At 31.1% G+C, this 22,274-nt stretch overlaps 1 protein-coding gene across 1 annotated transcript; it reads left to right on the top strand.

Moving 5' to 3' along the window:
• Positions 1-490: 490 nt before the first annotated feature.
• Positions 491-14,350, top strand: LOC134697797 (centromere-associated protein E-like). The gene is made up of 11 exons (XM_063560082.1): positions 491-951; positions 2,786-2,944; positions 3,968-4,060; positions 4,391-4,570; positions 5,403-5,528; positions 7,745-7,930; positions 8,576-8,722; positions 10,322-10,547; positions 11,644-11,736; positions 12,643-12,738; positions 13,871-14,350. Exons 1-11 carry the CDS (start codon positions 491-493, stop codon positions 14,177-14,179), a joined length of 2,076 nt encoding a protein of 691 aa, XP_063416152.1. The 3' UTR covers positions 14,180-14,350.
• The last annotated feature ends 7,924 nt before the right edge of the window (positions 14,351-22,274 follow it).

Here is a 22,274-nt window from a genome sequence, read left to right as displayed (position 1 = left end):
TTAAAGAGTAATATAGACCTTCAACCATTTGGATGAAAAATATGCCTCATATATTTTCCTTGTCTTTGGATAATTTAAAGGTTGAATGTTTTCGAATTAATGTTTATACACTAGAATACAGTAACAAATACATTTATTCATCGATATCCTTGTTTATAAATAGATTTAAGTAATAAAAATGTCAGTTAAATGTATGTTATTAATATATGTCAGATAATAAAACAGGAAGTAAATATATTGATAAAAAATGTCTAGCTTATGTACAATTTGCGATTTGCAAATGGTTATAGAGACATGCAAAAGCTGCAAAATATATTGCTGTAAAGTATGTTTTCAATCACACAAGCGCTGGTGCAATATGTTTAAGGATAGTAATGTTCACTTGTGTAACCATCATAAAAGTCAAGTGCAGGTATATTGTAATAATTGTTGTGAATTGATTTGTGCTGTATGCAGAACCACCCAACATGTTAGACATAAAATCTCTCCAATGAAGGATGCAGCTAAAAATATTATTGGAAAGATACCAAGTATTTCAAGTGATATTAGCAAAAAAGCCGGCAAACTTCAGAAACAAATTCAACATTATGCACAAGAAAATTCCATCGGAAAACGACTTGTCCCTTGTATTGAAGAAGAAGAGCGGCGGTTGTTAACTTTGATTGCTGGTGTGAAAGTAAAAGTAATAACACAAGTTGAAAATTTTGAAGCTTTTCAACAGTCTAACCAAGATTTACTTCAGATAGTAGACGAAATGACAGCCATACTACATAATTTATGGAAAGAAGAATTTTGTATAATGTTTTTGTCCAGATGGTCTGCCGTTATGTTAGGGTTAAGGAAATATGAAACTAAATTGCAAGAGATGAATATATTAAAATTTAAAGAAACGAGAGGAATCTTACTGAAGACCGAATCAGGTGTTAGGCAGTATTTTCGAAATATTATAATGTAAGTTTATGTTACGTAGGAAGAACTTACTGCCAAGGATTACAATAATAAAAATTGGAGTAATAATAAATTCGGGAAAAATTTACATATACAAAAATGAAAATTTTGTATATGAAATGTTCATAGATAGTCAAATTCGTTTATAATATCTGCAGCTTCATACTTCCTCTTATTGAAAAATAGTAAACCTTCGCAGCTAGGGATCGATCATTTGTATGGATCAACCTTGATAGAGTAAATTAGTTTCAGAAAAGTTTCAAAAACTTTCATAGGTCGTCTATATACATTCCCTTACAATGAAAGTCATATCAACGTGTCGTAATAATGATAGTCCAGTTAAGTGTGTTTATGTGTAGATATCTATATTACTTATCGTGCCCAAATATATGTGTGTGCTTTCGTGTATACAATTGAACAAGATTAATGCAGATAATAACTTGAATTTATCAAGAAGAAAAAAATGTCAGTTTGTTTATTTTAGGTTACATACCAATCATCAAATATCTTGAATGTATTCAAAATTCATCGGAAACAGCTGGATATCTAGAAAACATTTAGACATATAGTTAAATCATTGAATAATTTGATCTCGTTCCCATATGTAATTAGCTGATATATTTTGCTTATTCTACAGCATTTATAGTAATGCAAGACGGGGGATTCCTTTTAGGTGTCAGACCATCAATTATTCCCTCCTATTTAGGACCTATGTAAAAGAAGGCCTTCTCGGACAAAATAGTGCATTTGATGTCACTCATGTTTACTCACTATAACCAACAAATTGGCAGAAATGAGATTTTTGGTGAAAGAGAAATATGTCAAAACCATTTTGAGCCAAAATATACTTGTCTATGAGTTTGAATACAACATTGAGGATAAATGCACTCCATAGTATACTAATTTAAGATTTTCAGAAAACCAGGGGTTATTTTTAATGGTTCCGCTATTTGGGATACCTCTGCTATCTAATGTGATTTTAAAGGTATGTTGAAAATTAGCATGTAGAAAGCTGATACATGTACAATTCAGGATATACCTGGTTCATATGAAGTTAAACTGAAGGTTAAATATTTAGAAAGCTGTATAAATTGCAAAATTTGGTTAAACAGAAAGGAAATTTTGATTGGTGGTCTAATACCTTTTATTCAGTTCCTGAGTTGATGTGGCCACATAGTTATATACGAGTATTACATTGTCATAAGGTTTTAAGTTTAATTTCCGATACACATGATTGTCTTCAAATAACATTTCTGGAGAAACGTTTAGCCTCATTTACTTTTATGGATGATTATTATTTGAAAAAGGAACAACAAATAGTCTTGTTGTTATGCAGAAGCGACCAATCGATTTCAATATAGAAACTGTTATAGCATGTACAGTGTATAAAAGCCTTGGAAATGATCAAGTTTGTCGAAGCTTTTCGATTGATCTTTATATACATTTTATGCCTTATCTATAGGCATTATGTTTTCTGGTGTGCTCGTCCGTTCGTCCTTCCGTCGGACCTACTTCAGGTTAAAGTTTTTGGTCGAGGTAGTTTTTAATTAAGTTAAAGTCCAATCAACTTGAGACTTAGTAAACATGTACCCTATTTTATGATGATACTAATTTTGATCCCAAATTAGAGATTTTCCATCGATTTCACGGACCATTCAACATAGAAAATGATAGTGCGGATGGGGCTTCCGTGTACTATGGACACAATCTTATTCATAAAGTCCTCATACACCTATAATATATGCATGTTTTTGAGTGCTCATAAAAAAACTTGCACTTGTCAATAAAGCAATACCTATTCGTTCATTTAGATAAATATTATAATTTGATTTTACAGAAAGGATGACACTTTGTCCACATGCCTTTGCTCAGACTCGGATGTTTCTGAATTCGAAACTGTAAATGGTCCGCATAGTTCGGTACATTATGATATTAGTGATGATGAGGTTTTGGAAGATGGATTTGTTAACATAGTTCAACTACAAAAAGATGATGGGTGAATATTACAATAATAATCTAATTTGAATGAAAAATGACATGTTTCTTAGCTAATGTTTCTGCGCTTACAATAAATTAAACACTTTAGTTTGATTCTATCAGTCAAAAATCAGTAACCGTCAGAATCAAATTTCTATTTTTATCACGAGTCTGTGGCAGTTTTTAAAGGGCACTAGCTGTCAAATTCATGTTCGCCGATTTTAATAAAATTCTCATATTTGATTGATAACAATGTAAAAAATTATCCAAACTATTAAAAGTCTAAAATAAACAATTAACTTGCCACATGAATGAAAATACGTAGCTTCGTTTCGTGTGTATTTTAGCACAGAGGCTATCTAATTAAATATCGAGTTGACCTCTAAAGTCATCCGATGACAATATAAGCGATGTAAACATAAATATAGATATAAAATTATTAAGCAATCTCGTGGTGTTGGATTTTTAGAAACTGATATCATTTTATAATAGAAATAACAAGTGTCACACAAGAAAAACCTCGAGCTAGTCCTTATACCTATTCAAAAGTTCTGACAAATGTTCTTTCTCAAGTCAACGACGATCAGCAAAATATTGCCATTATTTGTTAATTAGATTCAACTTTCATTTTAATCAATTTCATAGATGATTTATATAAATGTTTAAGTTTGTTTTTATGTTTTTTTAATATTGCGATAATGTTAAAAGATATTTTTTCCAAACGATGCACCATTATTCCTCATCATCGTCAAAAAATTTCATATAATACTTTCTTAAAAAAAATACTTGATTCAAAAACAGGTATTCTAAGAGATAAAATATATTAAGTAAGCGTAAAAAGAAAACACAAATGCGATTCGGAGGCACATTTTTACGTAGCATAATTTCAATTTTCTAGTCTCGGGAAAAAAACAAATGAGTAAGATTACAAATTTAGTACACAGAGTCAAATCACAATGCACATTTGTTAAATAGTCTAACTAGATTTTGTTTACATATGATGCATGTGATAAAACATTCACGTTTGTTTTTTTTGATCCAGAAATGAAAAGACAATTTTGGAAGAGTTGACATATGTGAAAAACGAGATTGAACGATTGAAGAAAGGAACGGATGAATTCATAAGAACGCAGGAGTGAGTATAACACGTTAACTTTTTACATCGACATCAAGATCACAATCATTTGATTTCTAATGATTTTTTCACCAAATTGCTTTTAAATTGTCGTATTTTTTTTTAAACATAACAAAAGTTCGAAAGGGCTCACGATATAACATCACTATCATTTATAAAGGTCAGCTTCGTTTGAACATATTCTTACAAACAGTGCAAGTTGTGAAATTGAAGCGATTTTCGTAAATGAACGAATAATCGGAGTTAATAGTCCTTATTTAACAGGGATGCCACAGAAGCCTACGTTTTAACAAATTTCAAAGTACACACCATGATGATGATTAATTTCAGAAAAACTGCAGAAGGAAAATTGGAGATGTTAAGACCATTGAATCCTTCAGAAGAAACTATTGTACATATGGGATCAAGAATTTTGTTGGGTATTAAGGATTCACTGCCAACTAATAGCAGTTCTATTTCAGATGTTGTTGACTTTGTATTGGATCATATCAGTAAACTTTACGGAAATCTGTATGTTAATTTATATTTTTAAGTTTTATAAAAAAAAACATATATGTCTGTGAACGAACGGTCATCACTATCTTTCTTTTTTTCTGATATTTTAAATTTCAATTGTTTAATTCGAGAAGAAATGTAAAAAATAAATTACTGATTTGGAAATGCGTAAATCTCTTATAAAATACATGCATTTGGAACTAGGAATAACGATTCTTAATTGATATAACTACATATGAATACACGATCATAAAGATATATTAGAACAACACAGGTATGTAATCAAATGCATAAAGAAAGGCTCTATTTCTTTGTCGAAAAGGTAATTTGTTAACTGTTATAAAAACATCCCCACCGTTTTTAGAAGTACAATGTAGCTTCAAGTCAACCTATTCCAATGTCACGAACTTCAGTCCCGTAACTTGCAGTCTTTTCCTTGCTAATATATTACAGAGATTTAAAAAAAAAATGAAGAACATTTTTTTTCTAATTTCCACAGGTTGTTATTTGTTATATCAAAGTTTGAACAAAATAAACTGTGTTGGTAGTGTTTTCTTTCTGGTGTAAACTCATCTATGTAGGAAGAATGATTTATGGAACCATGTCAACACTGCAATTTGTTTTAGTAAAATGCATTAAATGACAAAATGAGGTGATAAAAAATGACATGAGTTTTAGATATATGTATATTGAAAAGTGTCTTAAATAATGATAACACATTAGAATAATATAAATTCATATTACATATGATGTAGCTTTTTAAATTGCTGTGTGAAAAAATTTAAACATGCAGATACGATTTTCTTTTATTATTATTTGTTTTTGTAATATTTTTTTTCCATGTAAGTGCTTCCATACAAAACGTTCTTCAAAGTGAGAAGGATAAATTTGAGGACCTTACAAGTACACAGACGGAAACAAACAGAACCAATAAACAACTCGAATATGTTATCGAGGAACAAAAGAAAAACATGTAAGTCAGATGATTATTTCAAAGTAGTAATTTATTATATTCAAACAATTTTACTTATTAAAGATTGTAGTCGAACGCGTATTCCAATACGAATATAAATATCATAGCTTTGGTGTTGACAAACTAGGAATACAGTATGAAAAGTTTGATCACTAGAGCACCTCGGCCTCAAAAAAGTTGATTTGATAATGGTAATTTATTTGGTCGATTGTCAAACACATCTGGTACAGGTTTTCCATCCAAAACGAGATGTCTTAACTTCATGAGAACTTAATTGTAGATATCAGTAGCTGAAGATGCGCGGTAAAATTGACAATTATCCACATAAAATACATTTCACCAAAGCTATATGTCAACGAAAGAAAATCGATAACTAGGAAAATCCATACACTTCAGTCTATTTAATTAAACGTGCAAAGTTCAATACAGATTTACCCGAGGCCTAAATATTCTATCAAAACCCGATCAAAACATGGTATATGTCTATCAAAGGTCCCATAATGTCGAATAAAACTAAGTTCAAAACAGAAAATAACTGTTTGGTATATAATTATTGAACGGCATATTTAGTTTTGTTTTTAAATTTTACACAAACAAATAACAACAAAGTAATAATGATGTAACAGTAGGACCCGGTTGTCCAGTTCATTACTTTATTAAATTTTAACCAACTGTAAAATATCATAACCCTTGGCTAATATATAATTCTATGTTATTTTATGTGGTTCATAGTGTGTTTCAAATTCACCCTTTATTAAATCCTTAATAAAACAATCTAAACAAAACCTTGCTTTGCATCTCTGTTAAAATCTGCACTATATGTCAAATGCATTCATTACACCCCTGCTTGTGTTTTTTATGCAAACGAAACGCACGTTTAGTGTAGTACATTTATGACTTTTTTATAACTGAACAGTAGCTTTTTTAAAGGACTGAAAATAAGAAAGAAAACAAAATAACTTTTGTTGTCAAATTCTTTCTTTTAACTTTTAAATTTCAAATACAAGGATACTGTAGTTGATGCTGACAATTTATAATAACATATTGAAAGTAATAGCCCCAAACAGGTTAGCATATTATTTATTCACATTGTACTTGTGCCTGTCTCGTTTCAGGATCTTGTCCAAAGTCAGGTACCTGTGTTTAAGTGGTTGCCGTTGATTTATGTCCGTCATATTTGTTTTTTCTTAAATTGATTTGTCATAATGATCAAAATTTGGCTGTTCATTAATTATTGTATATTTGTCATGTATTTAGATGAGTAAGATTATAAGACAATTCTGACTGCTGTAATCCTTTTTTGTCCCATTATCTATTATGTGTATTTGTTTTGTTCACACTTTGCTGTAAATAAAATGAAGTTCTGTGCAACTGCCATACACGTAAGATGATACGCTAGCTATAAAACAACGTTTAATTAATTTTTTTCTGCATAGGAAAATGTCTGTTCCAAGACAGAAATAAGACTGCAGTTTTTCTTTCGTTTAATGTGTTTTAGCATTTAAATCTGCCATGTGATGTGGGGCTTTCCGAATTGTATTTTTTATGATCAGTAATTTTGTTCGTTTACTTTTTTCGCACGATTTGATAACTTTCACATGAGTATATTTCAATTCGCGTGAAATGCGATGAAATCTAACTGATTGATATTCTAAACGTATTTTAGGTTTATGGTTGATTTTAAGCAGATGAACAAATTGTTATAAGCGTGGTCACTTCATCATCCTATATTTTCATATATGTTCGTTTTTGAACATTCATGATGAAAGTGCAATTCATAATTGTTTATTTCATATTTACAGTTTATGTTTATGTTGACTCCGTATAATCTTTTTTCTAGACTGGTTATTGATGCAATGAATTAAATCAAGGTTTTCATATCCCATCTTCTTTTGATATATAGAATCAAATTTTTTGTTACAATTGTGTATCGAATGATATTTCATTTGCGGAATAGTTGATTCTCAGATCAATTACTTTATGAATTCAATTTCAAATGAAGAAGTGTTAACTAATAGAATAATGTCAACTAGAAGAAGTTACTGATATAAAGATTCAAAGTTTCAATGCAAACTCTGAAAAAGTACAACTAGTAGTAGCGTTTGAAAAACATTAGTATTTCGAACAATTTTTCACTTTGTATGAACTATGCAAGTGTGCTCCGACAAATTAAACAAAATTTTTACTACTTCAAGTATTTCATCTTGATGTTATAGACTCGTACTAAAGAGTGAAATAAGATCAACAAAAGAGCAACGACAAAAACAAGAAGAATCAAACGATGATCTTAATAAACAATTTAAGGAATTACAAGAGAGGACACGTCGATATCAACTGGAAAATAATCAGACTGAAGAAAGGTATCAACTTGTATGTAATGAAAAGGATGACTTAAAACTCAGGTAGATACAAACTATTAAAATTCAGTATGAATCTGGTAGTATCTATAATGAAAATTTCACCTCGGTTACAAATGTATAATTGCATTAAGAAGGTCAAAACTATAAAATTTTTATATAGACTGTTTCAACCCGTAACTTCACGCGTGGTGAAAAAAAACTGTTCCGACGAAATGACTTTAAATCGATGAAGAAGTATCTCAAATGATTTCCAACAGACATGTATGTTACATATGATCTACAAAGTGCAATTGTATTGTATTTGACAAATGTGACACAATCAGTCAGGGTTTCATATATCATTTAAACAGAGAGAGAGAAAGGGGAGGCACTAATAATGATATGTGAACCAGCAAAAATGTGAGCATAGAAGAATACAAATAAATAAAAGTAAGAATTACGTAAATGAGTATATTAACATACAGTTTGACAATAGGCACATATTGTACACGATGATAATAATATTTTCAAATAAAAAAGTTTAAAAAAAATGATTGAATATTACCAAGGTACTAGTAGTAGAAAACTCTTAAAAACAAAAATAGTTTAGCCAAAACAAGTACATGGTTGGCTTTTTGTTCGAATTGAACGGTAAACTATTTAACAAATTGTATTGACGAAAGTAATAAATGACTATATTTGTTGTAGAATACAACAGGCTTTTTATCAAATAAATCAGAAAGATAAATCTATAACAGATTTAGAAAAGATGAATCGTCACAAAAAAGATACAATATTTGAAAAAGAAGAGGTAATTACGGTCCTACGTAAAGAGAAGGACGATCTACAAACCAGGTTTGTTTTATTTGTGTCAAATGATTGTAAATAGGAATGAATAACATAAATATAAATGTCATTTTTTTTCTTTACGATGTTAGAACCTTCTCAAATTAATTTCACCCTTGGAGGAAGTACATTAAAGCTTTAGACAGTCGACATTGGTGTTATCTGGTAAATGCAAACTAGAAAATACTAGTCGGCTTAAAAAGTATCAACATGTATCGTTTTTTTAATATTGATTAGACTGTTGGGCATTGAATGGTTTTACACTAGTAATTTCAGGGGCCTTTTATAGATTGCTGTTCGATGGGAGTCTAAGAGCTCGTGTTTTAATACGGAGCGTACTTTGACCTATAATGGTAGACTTTTACATATCATGACTTGTATGAAGAGTTGTCTCATCGACACACATACCACATCTTTTCTTATATCTTTAGACATAATAGGTTACATTTTCAAAAATAGGAGTACATCAGTTGTTTAATTGTTATCACTATAAAAGAACAAATAAAAACAAAAAGGCATATAAACAAAGAATATCATCAAAAAGGGAATACAAAAATAAAAAAAGTACCACAGCACAATAAAACAATGACGTTTAAGTACCGAGCCACCTTAAATGAATATGACTAAAAATCGACTTCACAGTAAAAGTTTAAATTTACAAAGACAAATAAAAGATCACTATCACACGTAATTAAGACGACAACTAACGTCAGTACATAGAACATATACTTCAAGATCATCGTGTATTTTCTTATGCTTATATCTTCATAATTTTGATACATATAATTTAAATGCACACATATGGTTAGTAAAGTTGTTGAAGAAAGGGTAAACAGTTTTTATGAGACGAATATGTTCAAATTACATTGAAAATCACAACACAAATATCACTACTTTTCTACAACCCTTATAAAAATGGTATTTTGAATGTTTATCATAGTTATATTCAATAATTTCAAATTTAGAGCATTCATTGTTTGAGCAGAACATTGTATCTTTTTTCCCTGATGTAACCTTTAAATAATTTACAATTTAGAGAAAGCGAATACACAATTATACTTCATGAATCTGATTTTATTTTGTAATATCTGTACTTTTTTAATCGAATGTCTCCGAATTAGTTAAAAATAATATTGCGAAAAATACAGAGATTAAAAATTAAAAAAAAAAAAAGATTATCGACGGTCATCTGTTGAAAATCCATTTGCAATAAACAAATTTAGATAAAAAAAAAACACACAAAAAACACCTCGGCATATCAAATGAACTAAAAAAATGTTGACAGTTTGAGCATTTTCACCCATTAACATCGAATGCTGTGCCGAACACTACTTTAATATCTAGGTTGCTTCAGACAAAGAAATTCGTAGGAAACAATACAAAAATTATTCATAAACTGCTATTCAAGTATTCTTATGAACTCATAATCTCATATTAACACTGATGACGACACGAACATTTTCTTCATGTAGAATGAAAATGTTTCAAAAATCGAATATCATGAATTTAAACACTCTGAAAACATGAACTACATTCAATTAGCTTAATAAGAAACAAATAAGAAGCTACTGCATTTTTGTTCTGTTGAATATTGTATCATCTTGCTAGGTTAAGCAGTGTTGCAGGCGAAAAGTTAACAAAGGGAAATTCAGCTATTACAGATCTTGGTGATCCTAATCGTCCTATGAAAATTGGTGAAAAGTACGGTGAATTGTATGACAACGAATGGACAGATGCAATGGAGAATATAAAAACTGTAAAACAGTACTATCATGGTCTAAATAATTCGGAAATAGAGGAAATAATCATACATCATCTGCACAGATTATTGAAAGTAAATTAAATATATATTTATATATATATATATTGATACTAAACTCATTTTGAGCGCTTTATACTTCACGTGTAGACATCAACATCTCTTAAAAGTAAAATGACAAAAATAAGGAACTCCGTGGAAATTGTAACTTGAAGGCTTTAAGAATGTTAAGGGTATAATTTGATGTTCCATTCACTCGCTTAGTTCCATATGAATATTGCAAAGTGTTGAAGTGTCTTGTATACAACAAAGTTATTGACAACATTAAAACTTATAACTAAATGCAAGAGGTCAAGCTTGTTTCTGTAATCATATTTTACTTTAGTTTGAACTTTAACGAGAAAATGTTTACTGAGCGAAACAATTACGTAAACTCTCTTATCGGTGTCTTTGGTATAAATATTATCAACCAATTTAAAAATCCTTTGTGTAGAGTCTGTGATAGATATATTTGTAGGTTTGTTTGAAATTTCGAGTCAGTTGTGTTTTATTTCTGTGGTAGATATAGGAAGATGTGGTGTTAGTGCCAATGAGACAACTCTCCATCGAAATAACAATTTAAAAATTAAACCATTAAACGGCCTTCAACACGGAGGCTTGGCTCACACCGAACAGCAAGCTATAAAGGGTCTCAAAATTACTAGTGTAAAACCATTCAAACGGGAAAACCAACGGTCTAATCTAATAAACAAAACGAGAAACGAGAAACACGTATATATTACATAAACAAACGACAAATACTGTACATCAGATTCCTGACTTAGGACAGGTTCTGTGGTGTTTGTTTACAGTTTTCACTACTGCATCTCATTTTTTGTCAAATGAACCTACAAAGACTGTTTGTTCGCCTAATAGTAACAATACATCGAAACTTAAAACAGCTGTCATACAAGTGAGATATTTGGCTAATAATACGACAAGGTTTACCCCGCCATTTTCTTCGGAAATGCATGTACCAATTAAAGTCAAGGATATGGCAATTGTTTTCGAATCGTCTCATTGATAGTTCAAAGTTTGATTTTCGCAGTTTTTATAGACTTCTTTGTTAATGAATTTTGCATTGTCAGAATAACAAATTAAGGAGTACTATAGTGAGATTGATACATTTCAGTGTTGTTATGATGACTGTTTGGCCAGGGCAGACCAGCAAATACAATCGATTGGAAAGGCATTTGCTGAAACCATGTGTTTGAACATAACACCGGTAAATTTATTACAATGTTCAGAAACAATGACTACACCGTTACCCTAATATAAGTATTTTTTCTCATTTTTAAATGTTTTTGCCTACATATTTTTCCGATACAGTTATATTTATATTTATCTTGAGAATATTTCTAAATGTTAAAACTACTAACTGTAGAAGTAGTTAATCGCATTTTTTTTTATATGTTTATATAGACAATACTAGTGCATTGACTTGACATATCAACGATATAAGGATGAGGCTTAGAAACGGGGAAATGTGAGGCTGTGCCGAGCTATTTCCCCGTTTCGGGCCGAATCCTTATATCGTTGATATGTCAGGTCAATGCACTATTATTGTCTTTATACTGCAATCTAAAATAAACATTTTCAATGGTTGTTTAATTCATGAAGGTTATTTATCTAAATTAAATTTTGGGGGAAATCCCCTTTAAAAAGGCTTCACATCATGCTCGCAGAGAAATATACAACACAATGAAATTTACATTTACCTGTTGAAGCCAACACTCGATGGTGAACGAAATCGTTTGAGTATGGACTTAAATATCAAACATAAGCATAAACCATAATTATCTATAGGTTGCAAACAAAAAATATTAACAAATTAAATATGTTTTTCCAATGATTGCAAAAGAAACAAGGTTGAGTCGTTCCACGCATCGTTGTATGCATTGGAAACAAGAACAGGTTGAAGAGGTCATATTAATAATTCAATAATATTTCGGCAATTTCTATTTAAATATTCATGAGAAAAAGTGATATCGGATCAGTGACTGTATATGACATAGAAATATACAGTCAACGCATTTTGACTGCTCAAATAGAACCCGTGCAGTATAATTGATGATATGATTATTCGGATTGTTATACAATAGATAACATGTAATCATAATTTCCCAAACAGGATGAAGATATTGTAAATCTTCCTGTATGTAAAGAGGCATCTGCATTCAGAAAAGAAAGATCAAAGGAATTTGCGAAAGTCTTATACCAAAATAAGGTAAATATAATAAGCAGACTTTACTTTGATTTGTATGAGCACAACGCAAAAAAGACGTCAGGGGCTTTTAAAGTTAAAATGTCGATTGAACATAGTAGCAATAAATAGTAATAAGTAATACTTTGTCTATAATAGCTTCTATCGTATACGTATAGAAAATTATGTTATGATTGTACCCCTTTATTAAACTTATTTGTTCATATATTTATTCATTAGATATAAAGAATTGCCTTAGCCGTGTGATATCACTTTTGTTATCAACTGCTTTCGGTTTATATCAACTGCTTCCGTTTCATATCAAATGCTTCCAGTTATTATCGCATGCTTTGCTGTACCGTTATCGGATGACATTTCGACGTCATTCGGCAAATTCCGGAAAATATACCTCACTGGTACGTTTCTTTGTGTAAAACATAACAAAATAAATATAAGAATAAGGAAAATATATTATTAAAAAATGCAAAACAAATATTACAACAAAAGCATTTTTTCAAAGTTTCAAAAATAGTTTTTGTCTGTATGTCTTTTGTTGAAGTGTATGATAAAAAGAACATAACATGTAATTTTTCATATCAGACCGCTTATCAGTCCATAGTCAAAATCATCCCTCGAACCTGTCGGCTCTCGGGCTGATAAAAGAGGGACGAAAGATACCAGAGGGACAGTTTAACTTATAAATCGAGAATAAACTGACAACGCCATGGCTAAAAATAAAAGAACAAACAGACAAACAATTGTAAACATGACACAACATAGAAAACTAAAGAATAAGCAACACGAACCACACAAAAAAGTAAGGGGTTTGATATGAAAAATGCCATGTTGTAATCCATATGTCAAAAATGACCATTACAAAGTGAAAAGTATTTTTCTGCTATGAAGTTATTCATTCGAAAGGGATTACGACGGTTTCACAGTCACCACTTGGCAACATACAACTGATTGCCATTAGCGATGTAGACTGTATTATAATAAGGCTGCGATCAAACTTTATCATTGGAGTTAAGGAGAGATAAACAACCTTTTCAACTTAATTATAATGTTCAACTTTTTTTTCATTAGACAATTTTAATTTTTATTAGTTAATAATAAGGTGACCGAAATTACAACAGTATGTTTTTCCACCCTTTAGAGTCTCTGTAAGAATGCAATAGATGACTGGAAATACAAGTTTAAAAATGTCGATGTTATGCAATTATTGATGACATCAGAATTCTATGAGAAGTGTGTTCACCTGTGTTGGTCTATGGTAATTCAAGATCCGAAGATGTATCTAGATGAAGATTTACTCCCAGACACACCTTTTGACAAGAACACATACAAAGAATTTGTTCGAAGTGGTGATAGAGTAGCATATGTTGTCTGGCCAGCGTTGTTTCTGCACAAAGATGGTCCTTTGCTCTTTAAAGGAGTGGTACAAGCTTACTGGAAGAAATCATAATGCTTATTTTTATAGCAAAACATCGAATATGACTGATGTTATTTAACACAAAATTGGCTGTTGAATGTTGCTTTTTCAAGTAAATATGTATTTTTGGTATATTCCCCCAAATTATTTGTTTATCCATTCAATAAACACAACAACTGTTAGTGTGCTAATATACATTTGTAGATCGACACTATCGTGTTTTTATCTCTGTGTTAGTTGTATTTCTGTTGAGTACGTATTAAACGTAACATTTAATTTCCAACTGACTTTTTTATTTACTTTTAATCATTAGCTGATTAACTGTTGTCTGGTGTTAGTGAGCAACATTAAAATTGAGTATGGAAACGGGAATGTGTCAAAGAGACAACAACCAGACAAAAGAGCAGAAAAATGCAGAAGGCAACCAATGGGTCTTCAATACAGCGAGAACATCCCGCACCCTGAGGTGTTCTTAAGTTGGCCCCAAAACAAAAACGTGTCTAGTTGAGTGATAATGGCAGTCATACTAAACTCCTAAATATATCAATGAAATAAAATTAAAAATCATACAAGACTAACAAAGGTCATAGGCCCCTGTCTTGGGACAGGCGCAAAAATGCGATGGGGGTAAACATATTTTTTTTTAAGATATCAACCCTCCCACAACACATCTAAAATTAAAAATAGAAATGGGGGATGTTTCAAAGTGACAACAACCCGACCATAGAGCAGACAACAGTCCAAGGCCACCAATGAGTCTTCAATTCAGCGAGAAACTCCCGCACCCCGAGGCGTCCTTCAGCTGGACCCTTAACAAATATGTATACTAGTTCAGTGATGAATGACGTCAGTTCACTTCGAATTATACACAAGAAACTAAAATTAAAAAATCATACAAGACTAACAAAGGCCATAGGCTCCTGGCTTCGGACAGGTGCAAAAAAGAGGCGGGTTAAACATGTTTTTCTTTTAGATGTCAACCCTCCCCTATACCTCTTGCCAATGTAGAAAAAAATCAAACACACAGTAACACTCAGTTTAAAAGAATTCAGTGCCCAATTTGAGAAAAGTGTTTACAAGACTTTTTATATTGTAAATTTATGTATGTGTCTTATAAAATCAGAACTGTTATCAAGTTATTTGCCGTTGGTGGATGTTTGTCATAGTTGCTTTAATTTAATTGCATTTTGTTTAAAGGTTGTACACTATTTATTATTAAAATAACAAATGTTCAAGTGTATTTAATAATAAGTTTAAAACTGTTAGTTTACAATAAAGGGAAAATACATTTTTATATCATTTTCTTAATTTGCACTAAATTGTTTCTGAGGTTTGTATTAGCAAAAAGTCAATAGCATTTATCATTTGCATCATTCGTTTGAATGTTCAAGCAGCTTCTTCATTGAATCAATTTGATTCTAACAAACATGTTATCTCCTCAAAACTAGTGATCGAAGATACCCTTTCTGTAAAACCATTGATTCTTTCCTTTTATAAAGAACAATTGTAACAGCCATGTTTCACTGCTAAATAAATAAATTTGATGTATTTACTGTCTTCTGATTGGTTAAAGAATTAGTTTTATTTTCAATGTTATCAATTTTTATGGCGACACGCCCACTCTGACGTTGTTTATTCATACGCAAACATCTGTGTACGTTGTTATTCGTATTAATATATATCTTTCAGCCTCATTTTAGATAGAAATTTATTTATAATGAATGGCAATAATTTATTTTGAATTTATTGAACCATAAAATTCAAAATAAATAAAAGCCATTCATTAAATAGAGTTCAGTTTTTAATCATTCAAACGATGACACGCACTGTTGCATAATCCTCTAAAGAAACAGTAGAAGCAATACGAGTACACCCTTGTTCCTCTTGTAGTTAGATCCTCCATTGCTGCATCATAATCACCAACCATACAGGATCCATATCTGATACATACAAAAACAGACAAAAGAAGCACGATACTTTTTATGTTTACTATATCAATGTCGAGGCTTGTAGCTGATGCTACTGATCACTAAACATAAATTATGATTTCAGTAAGAGAGTGACAAGTTTAACAATAATAGGCCAAACTATAAACGGATGCTATATATCGAAATATGTCAACAGGACATTCAATTGACATGTTTAACTGGAACAATTATATTTAGGATCACAAGTGCTTATACGCGTACAAAAGTTGAAGTATCTTATACAGATGAGGCAAACTGAGGTTTGTCAGGGTCACCCGTCCATATCTGCCATGTCTTTGGAAATTGGGAGTGTTGAAATAACAATAGGAAATTAATACACAATTAACCCCTTAATTAAGCAAAGAAAGTCTTCGGGTTTAACAAATGACATAATTCTTTTCAATAAATGTGTATTTTGGTATATTCCTTCAAAAGGGAGACGAAAGATACCAGAGGGGTGGTCTAACGGATAAATCGAAAATAAGCTGACAACACCATGGCTAAAAATGAAAAGGACAAACATGCAAACAAAAGTTCACATGACACAACATTGAAAACTAAGGAATAAACAACACGAACCCCACCAAAAACTAGGGTTGATCTCAGGCGCTCCGGAGGGGAAACAGATCCTTCTCCACATGTGGCAATCGTCGTGTTGCTTATGAGATAACAAATTCGATAAATAGCCTTATTCGTTAGGTCACATTATTATAAGTATATCCATTCAATAATCATGACAAGTGTGAGTGTACGTATATTCATTTGTAGATCGACGCTGTCGCTTTATCTCACTGTAAGTTATATTTGTGTAGAGTATATATATTTAATGAAACAATTCCTTTCCAAATGATTGTTTTGTTACTTTTTGGGGCCCTGCAAACGAAGTTGTCGGTGTCATAAAGTTTACCCTTGTCCGTCATATTCCGTCATACCGTCGTTCCGTCATTTTGCAACAAACCATTATACAGAGTTTTTTTCAAAACGCCTTTAGATATTGGGCTGATTTTTGGTATGGAGTTAACCATGATAAGTTACAAATCAATTTGAAGTTTCGTTCCGCTTTGCAAATTTTTGTGAAATTATGGGCTTTGTTCTTTGATAAATTGTTGAAAATCACAGTTTTACGGACTTTTTTTCTAAACGCTTTCAGATATTGGGCTGATTTTTTATATGTTAGTTACCCATGAGGAGTTACAGATCAAGTTTAAGTTTCGTTTCGCTGGGCGAATTTTTGCTGTCATTTCGGGCTTTAGACTTTTATAAATGTTTGAAAATCACAACTATACGAACATTTTTTCTAAATGCTTTCAGATTTTGGGCTGAATTTTGGTATGAGATCTAACCATGATGAGTTACAGATCCGCTAATTTTTGCCAACATTAAGGGTTTACAACTTTAAAAATTGTTTAAAATCAGAGTTATACGGACTTTTTTTCTATACGCCTCCAGATTTTGAGCTTATTTTATATATGTGAGATAACTATCATGTTTGTGTCCCCATGTGTTATTGAAATTGCAGATTTGTCGCCTTTTTAAGCAATTTGTGTCGATTTGACACATCTAGTTTCATTATTAGCTGGTAAACTGTTGTTTGATGTTAATGAGCTGGTGAAGTGTTTTCAAGTGTATTTTAAATGCCAATTTATGTATGTCTCAGATAGAATCGGAACTGTGATCTAGTGATCTACCGTCAGTGGTTGAGTGTCATAGTTACTTTCAATTCATTGCTTTGTTAATTATGTATTTAGAACAGGTTAAGAATTTCGGTCGGATATTCGGACTTCTTGGTTTTCTCTTACAGATACAGAGAAAAATTATGTTGCCTCATCACATCCATTTTACTTTACACATAAGACTTCAATAGCTCATCAAATGTCATTGACCAAAATTCAAACAGATTCTAGATTGCTTTGCTTTCGATTAAAGACCTAAATCATGCTTAGCACTCCTCGTCCATAGTCAAGGCATGAAATAAACAAACAAAAAAAGAATATAAAATAATGGATAAAAATTAAATTCTCATTAAAAACAAACTTGGTCTTACTCAAGGACCACAAACATAACACATGTTAAGGAATAATATGCGATAATTAAATTATCAAAGTTTCTCTTCTTTAATAATCAACCATTAAACAGAAAAGATGTTTTTATCATGTATTAAATGAAGAGTGAGATGAATAAAATAATACAATAAAAACATGTATTACAAACTGAAAAACATGTAAATCTGACTACATGTATCAAAATACTGGCAATTTTGTATGAAGTTAAAGAATTGATTACACAATAAATTTATTCCAAACCAATCACCATGACGAAAAAATAATTAAATGTAGTTTAGCATGAGTTTTATGGCGAAGCATAAAACAATACAGAGATCATAGACCAAGCTACTACGACCTCTGTAAAAATATAACATGCGTTTCATGACGAAGCATAAAACAAAACCCACTACAAATTAACTTTACAAAAGCAAATACACAGAGGTCATAGACCAAGCTACTACGACCTCTTAAAAAGTAGCATGAGTTTCATGACGAAGCATAAAACAATACAGAGATCATAGACCAAGCTACCACGACCTCTGTAAAACCGAAGCAGCATGAGTTTCATGACGAAGCATAAAACAATACCCACTACATACTACAATATTTGCAAAAGTAAATACACAGAGGTCATAGACCAAGCTACCACAACCTCTGAGAAAAATAATACACAGAGGACATAAGTACAAGCAACCACGCCCTCTGCGAAAATTTAAATATCGTTCACATTACCCAAAACAGGCAAAGACAGGTAAATTGGTTCGTAATAAATAAGCATTGGATTGCGATAAACATATAGGTAAGAGACATATCCTGTTTATACCGATCACATAAAGCAAACAAGGTACACTTGCATAAATTAAAATACTATCAATTATAGCAATTAGGCTAACTTGCAAAATTATGATAAGCTCAAACCAAACTGCCGTGACGAGATTTACAAAGTAGCATGAGTTTCTTGACATAGCATCAAACAATGAACTCTGCATAAAACGTAATGAAAAAGCACATAGTACACAGAGTTCATAAGTACAAGCAGTCAAGCTCACTGCACCAATTGAAATAACTCCAACCTTACCCAAACAAGTAAGTCAAATGGGTTTGTAACACAATAGCTTAGCATTAATACTTAAACTGTCTTGCTCTTTCATATAAGAGTACTTAAAATGTATGAAACCATTAATAACATTATATAAATTATAAGTGTATAACTTTGCATTCTATCATGTATGGTAGTATTATCATTATGCAATAATCAAATTTTTAATTGTAGTAAAATTTAAACGAATCATGTATCTTACACATACATAAGGCGGATATACGTTCTGCAAATATTATGATGCTGTAAAGGATGCAGTAATTTGTAAAATTACAATCAGGTTAATCATCAGATAAATGGTAAATAATTACATTTGATCGCAAACGCATAGTGTCGCCACCCACATGAAAATCAAATTGACCCAATATCTCTTTGACAAAGAAATGAATTTGACCAACTGCTCATGTTTGGCCTAAATCTAAATAGTGAGTTTTATCCGAATGAAAGGGTGGTTAAAAAAAAATTAACTCTACGTTTGTTCAAAATGTAAGCATAGAATATAAAAGTATAGTTCGATTTTACCTGAAATAGCTAAAATGAAATCACTCCAGTCCAAAATTAATCCACATATAATTTTGAACAAATTGTTTGATAAGAATCACAAGTTAACACATCAAATACTGATGATAAAAGGAAGTGACCACAATGCACTTACACGTGAACTCGTGCTGACCCGCAATGCCATTGACCAATAAGAAAGATGATATCCGGTCATGCATTGGACATAAAAGAAATTTCTCTGCACGTGAAAACAAGTTATCTAATTTCAACAATTTATCGTTTAATTAAGTAGGACACTCTGACCCTTTGACCAGACTAGAGACATTATACATTTACAGTAATAATAGCTCACTCTTTTATGTAAGTCGGTTAGTAATAACCAATTAAACAGAATTATCTTCTCTGCTGTCTTAAATTATTTTATTCCGCTTAATTTTCAATTAGCAAATAAAACTGGTTATATCTTATTTAGTTCAATATTTGAATGTTTTTTTTTACCTTATTAACCATTTTAAATTCTAGATTTTTTTTTAATTTCACATAAGTACATGCTTTGATCCGATTGCTAATATTCTTCTTGAAATATCATTATATTTTACATAATATTCAATCTTGTTGCATCTTATATTCATACATCCGATTAATGTTTTGTTCATGTTGAAGGCTGTTCAGGAACATGTAGTATTAACATCCGATTACTTTGTTCTGTATTCATAATAATGTATTTTACGCTTCTTATAATGAACTATCTTATAATCACTGTTTATATATAATTTTGCAATGTCTGGTTGTTATATTTAATGGTGAACGAAACACGATGGTTACGAATGTAAAAAAATTGAAAATTAAATGTAAATCAATTTTTTGATGAAATAGAAATCAGCAAAAACCACCTTAAATGACTTTATTTAGGTCATCTGCTTGACAACCGAAGGTTAACAGAATCAGTCATAATCCTTTGCATACTTTAACAAACATATTCCATACTTTTTTCAATTTTAATTAAGGTTCGCGAAGATATTTTTATACTTTCTCTTCATTTCTTTTCAATTGTTATTTTTTTAAAGTTAAGATTTTTCTTAACTCTTTTTTTTGTTTAAAAAACGTTTTTTGAGCTATGAGACCCCTTTTTATACAGACAGGTGATGAAGTCGATTATTTATTATTTATCTAACGAATATAAAGCGTTTATTCACGTAATATCCGAATCAAGCACAAAATACATATATATCAATCCTCAGCTTAATCAGATAATGCTTCCTTTGGTAATTTCAAACAGGTTTTCTTGTTCATGAACTTTGTCATTCCGCGTGCACAGAACTGTTGGGAATGATCCACAAACGATTAGCTTTACAAAAACTAAACCCACAAAAATACTGAGCTCCGAGGAAATAATTAATCGTAAAGTCCCTTATCAAATGGAAAATCAAATGACAAAACACAGCAAAAGAATGGACAACAACTATCATATTCCTGACTTGGTACAGCATTTTCAAATGTAGAAAATGGTGGAGTGAACCAGATTTTATAGCGCTAAATCCCTCACTTATATGACATTCTCATCAAATTCCGTTATATTTACAATGATCTGTGAACAAATCAGACATAACAGATAAAAGTCAAAATATGGGTACAGCAGTCTTTCTGTGTTTCTATCTCAAAGCAAACAATCATTAATTACAAAGAAGCACAAAAGCATCTATCAAATTAAAAAAAAAAAACACTCATTGCTTTGCGTATCAATCAGTCAATCTTATTTTTGAGACGTAAATATTGCACATTCAAATTCATTGTGGTATAAATTATACGATTTTGGTTATCACCTAGGTTAAATAAGATAAGATTATGGCAGTTATTTTTCTTTACAAAGCCTTGATTTTGCCTTTTATGAGGGACTTTTTTACGTTCTAACTTTTCCATTGAGTTGTTAATTTTGCTGTTTCTACATTTTATAACTTGACACAAATTATCAACGTATTTGAGAAATACATTTGGTGTCATATGTGGAGCAGGATATTCCCAGCATTTTACAACAACTTAGATCACCAGTTTTTGTTTGGGTTTTAGTAACTCAATCTTGTTGGGATAAAAAAGGAATGAACTGATATATGAATTATCTACCTGAAAGTGGATTCGATACGATTCGATACAAAAACTTGCCAGCTCAAGTATTGGTCGAACATTTCCATGCATTTTATTTCCATTGCCCACTGACGTCAAACAATTCGAAGAATTCCTCTTATAACACTAAACGTCAATCAATTCGAAGAATTCCTCTTATACCACTAGACGTCAGAGCAATATTGAACTTAAGAAACCTTACTTTATTAGACGTCGATATTTAGCTGGTCAAGAATAGAAGGTCTATAGACCATTATAATTGATATACAATAAACACCAATGAGCAAGATTTATATTACATAAAGTTAATTTAACCCGACGACATGTTGTTGAAAATATCAAAGTGGAAAACTCGTCAGTACCGGACTTTTTTTTATTATCCAATGTAGCAGTTA

Source organism: Mytilus trossulus, chromosome 14 (assembly GCF_036588685.1).
Source record: "Mytilus trossulus isolate FHL-02 chromosome 14, PNRI_Mtr1.1.1.hap1, whole genome shotgun sequence".
In the NCBI taxonomy this organism is placed as follows: domain Eukaryota; kingdom Metazoa; phylum Mollusca; class Bivalvia; order Mytilida; family Mytilidae; genus Mytilus; species Mytilus trossulus.
The sequence above is the reverse complement of the archived record's forward strand: the minus strand, read 5'-3'. Positions and strand labels throughout refer to the sequence as shown.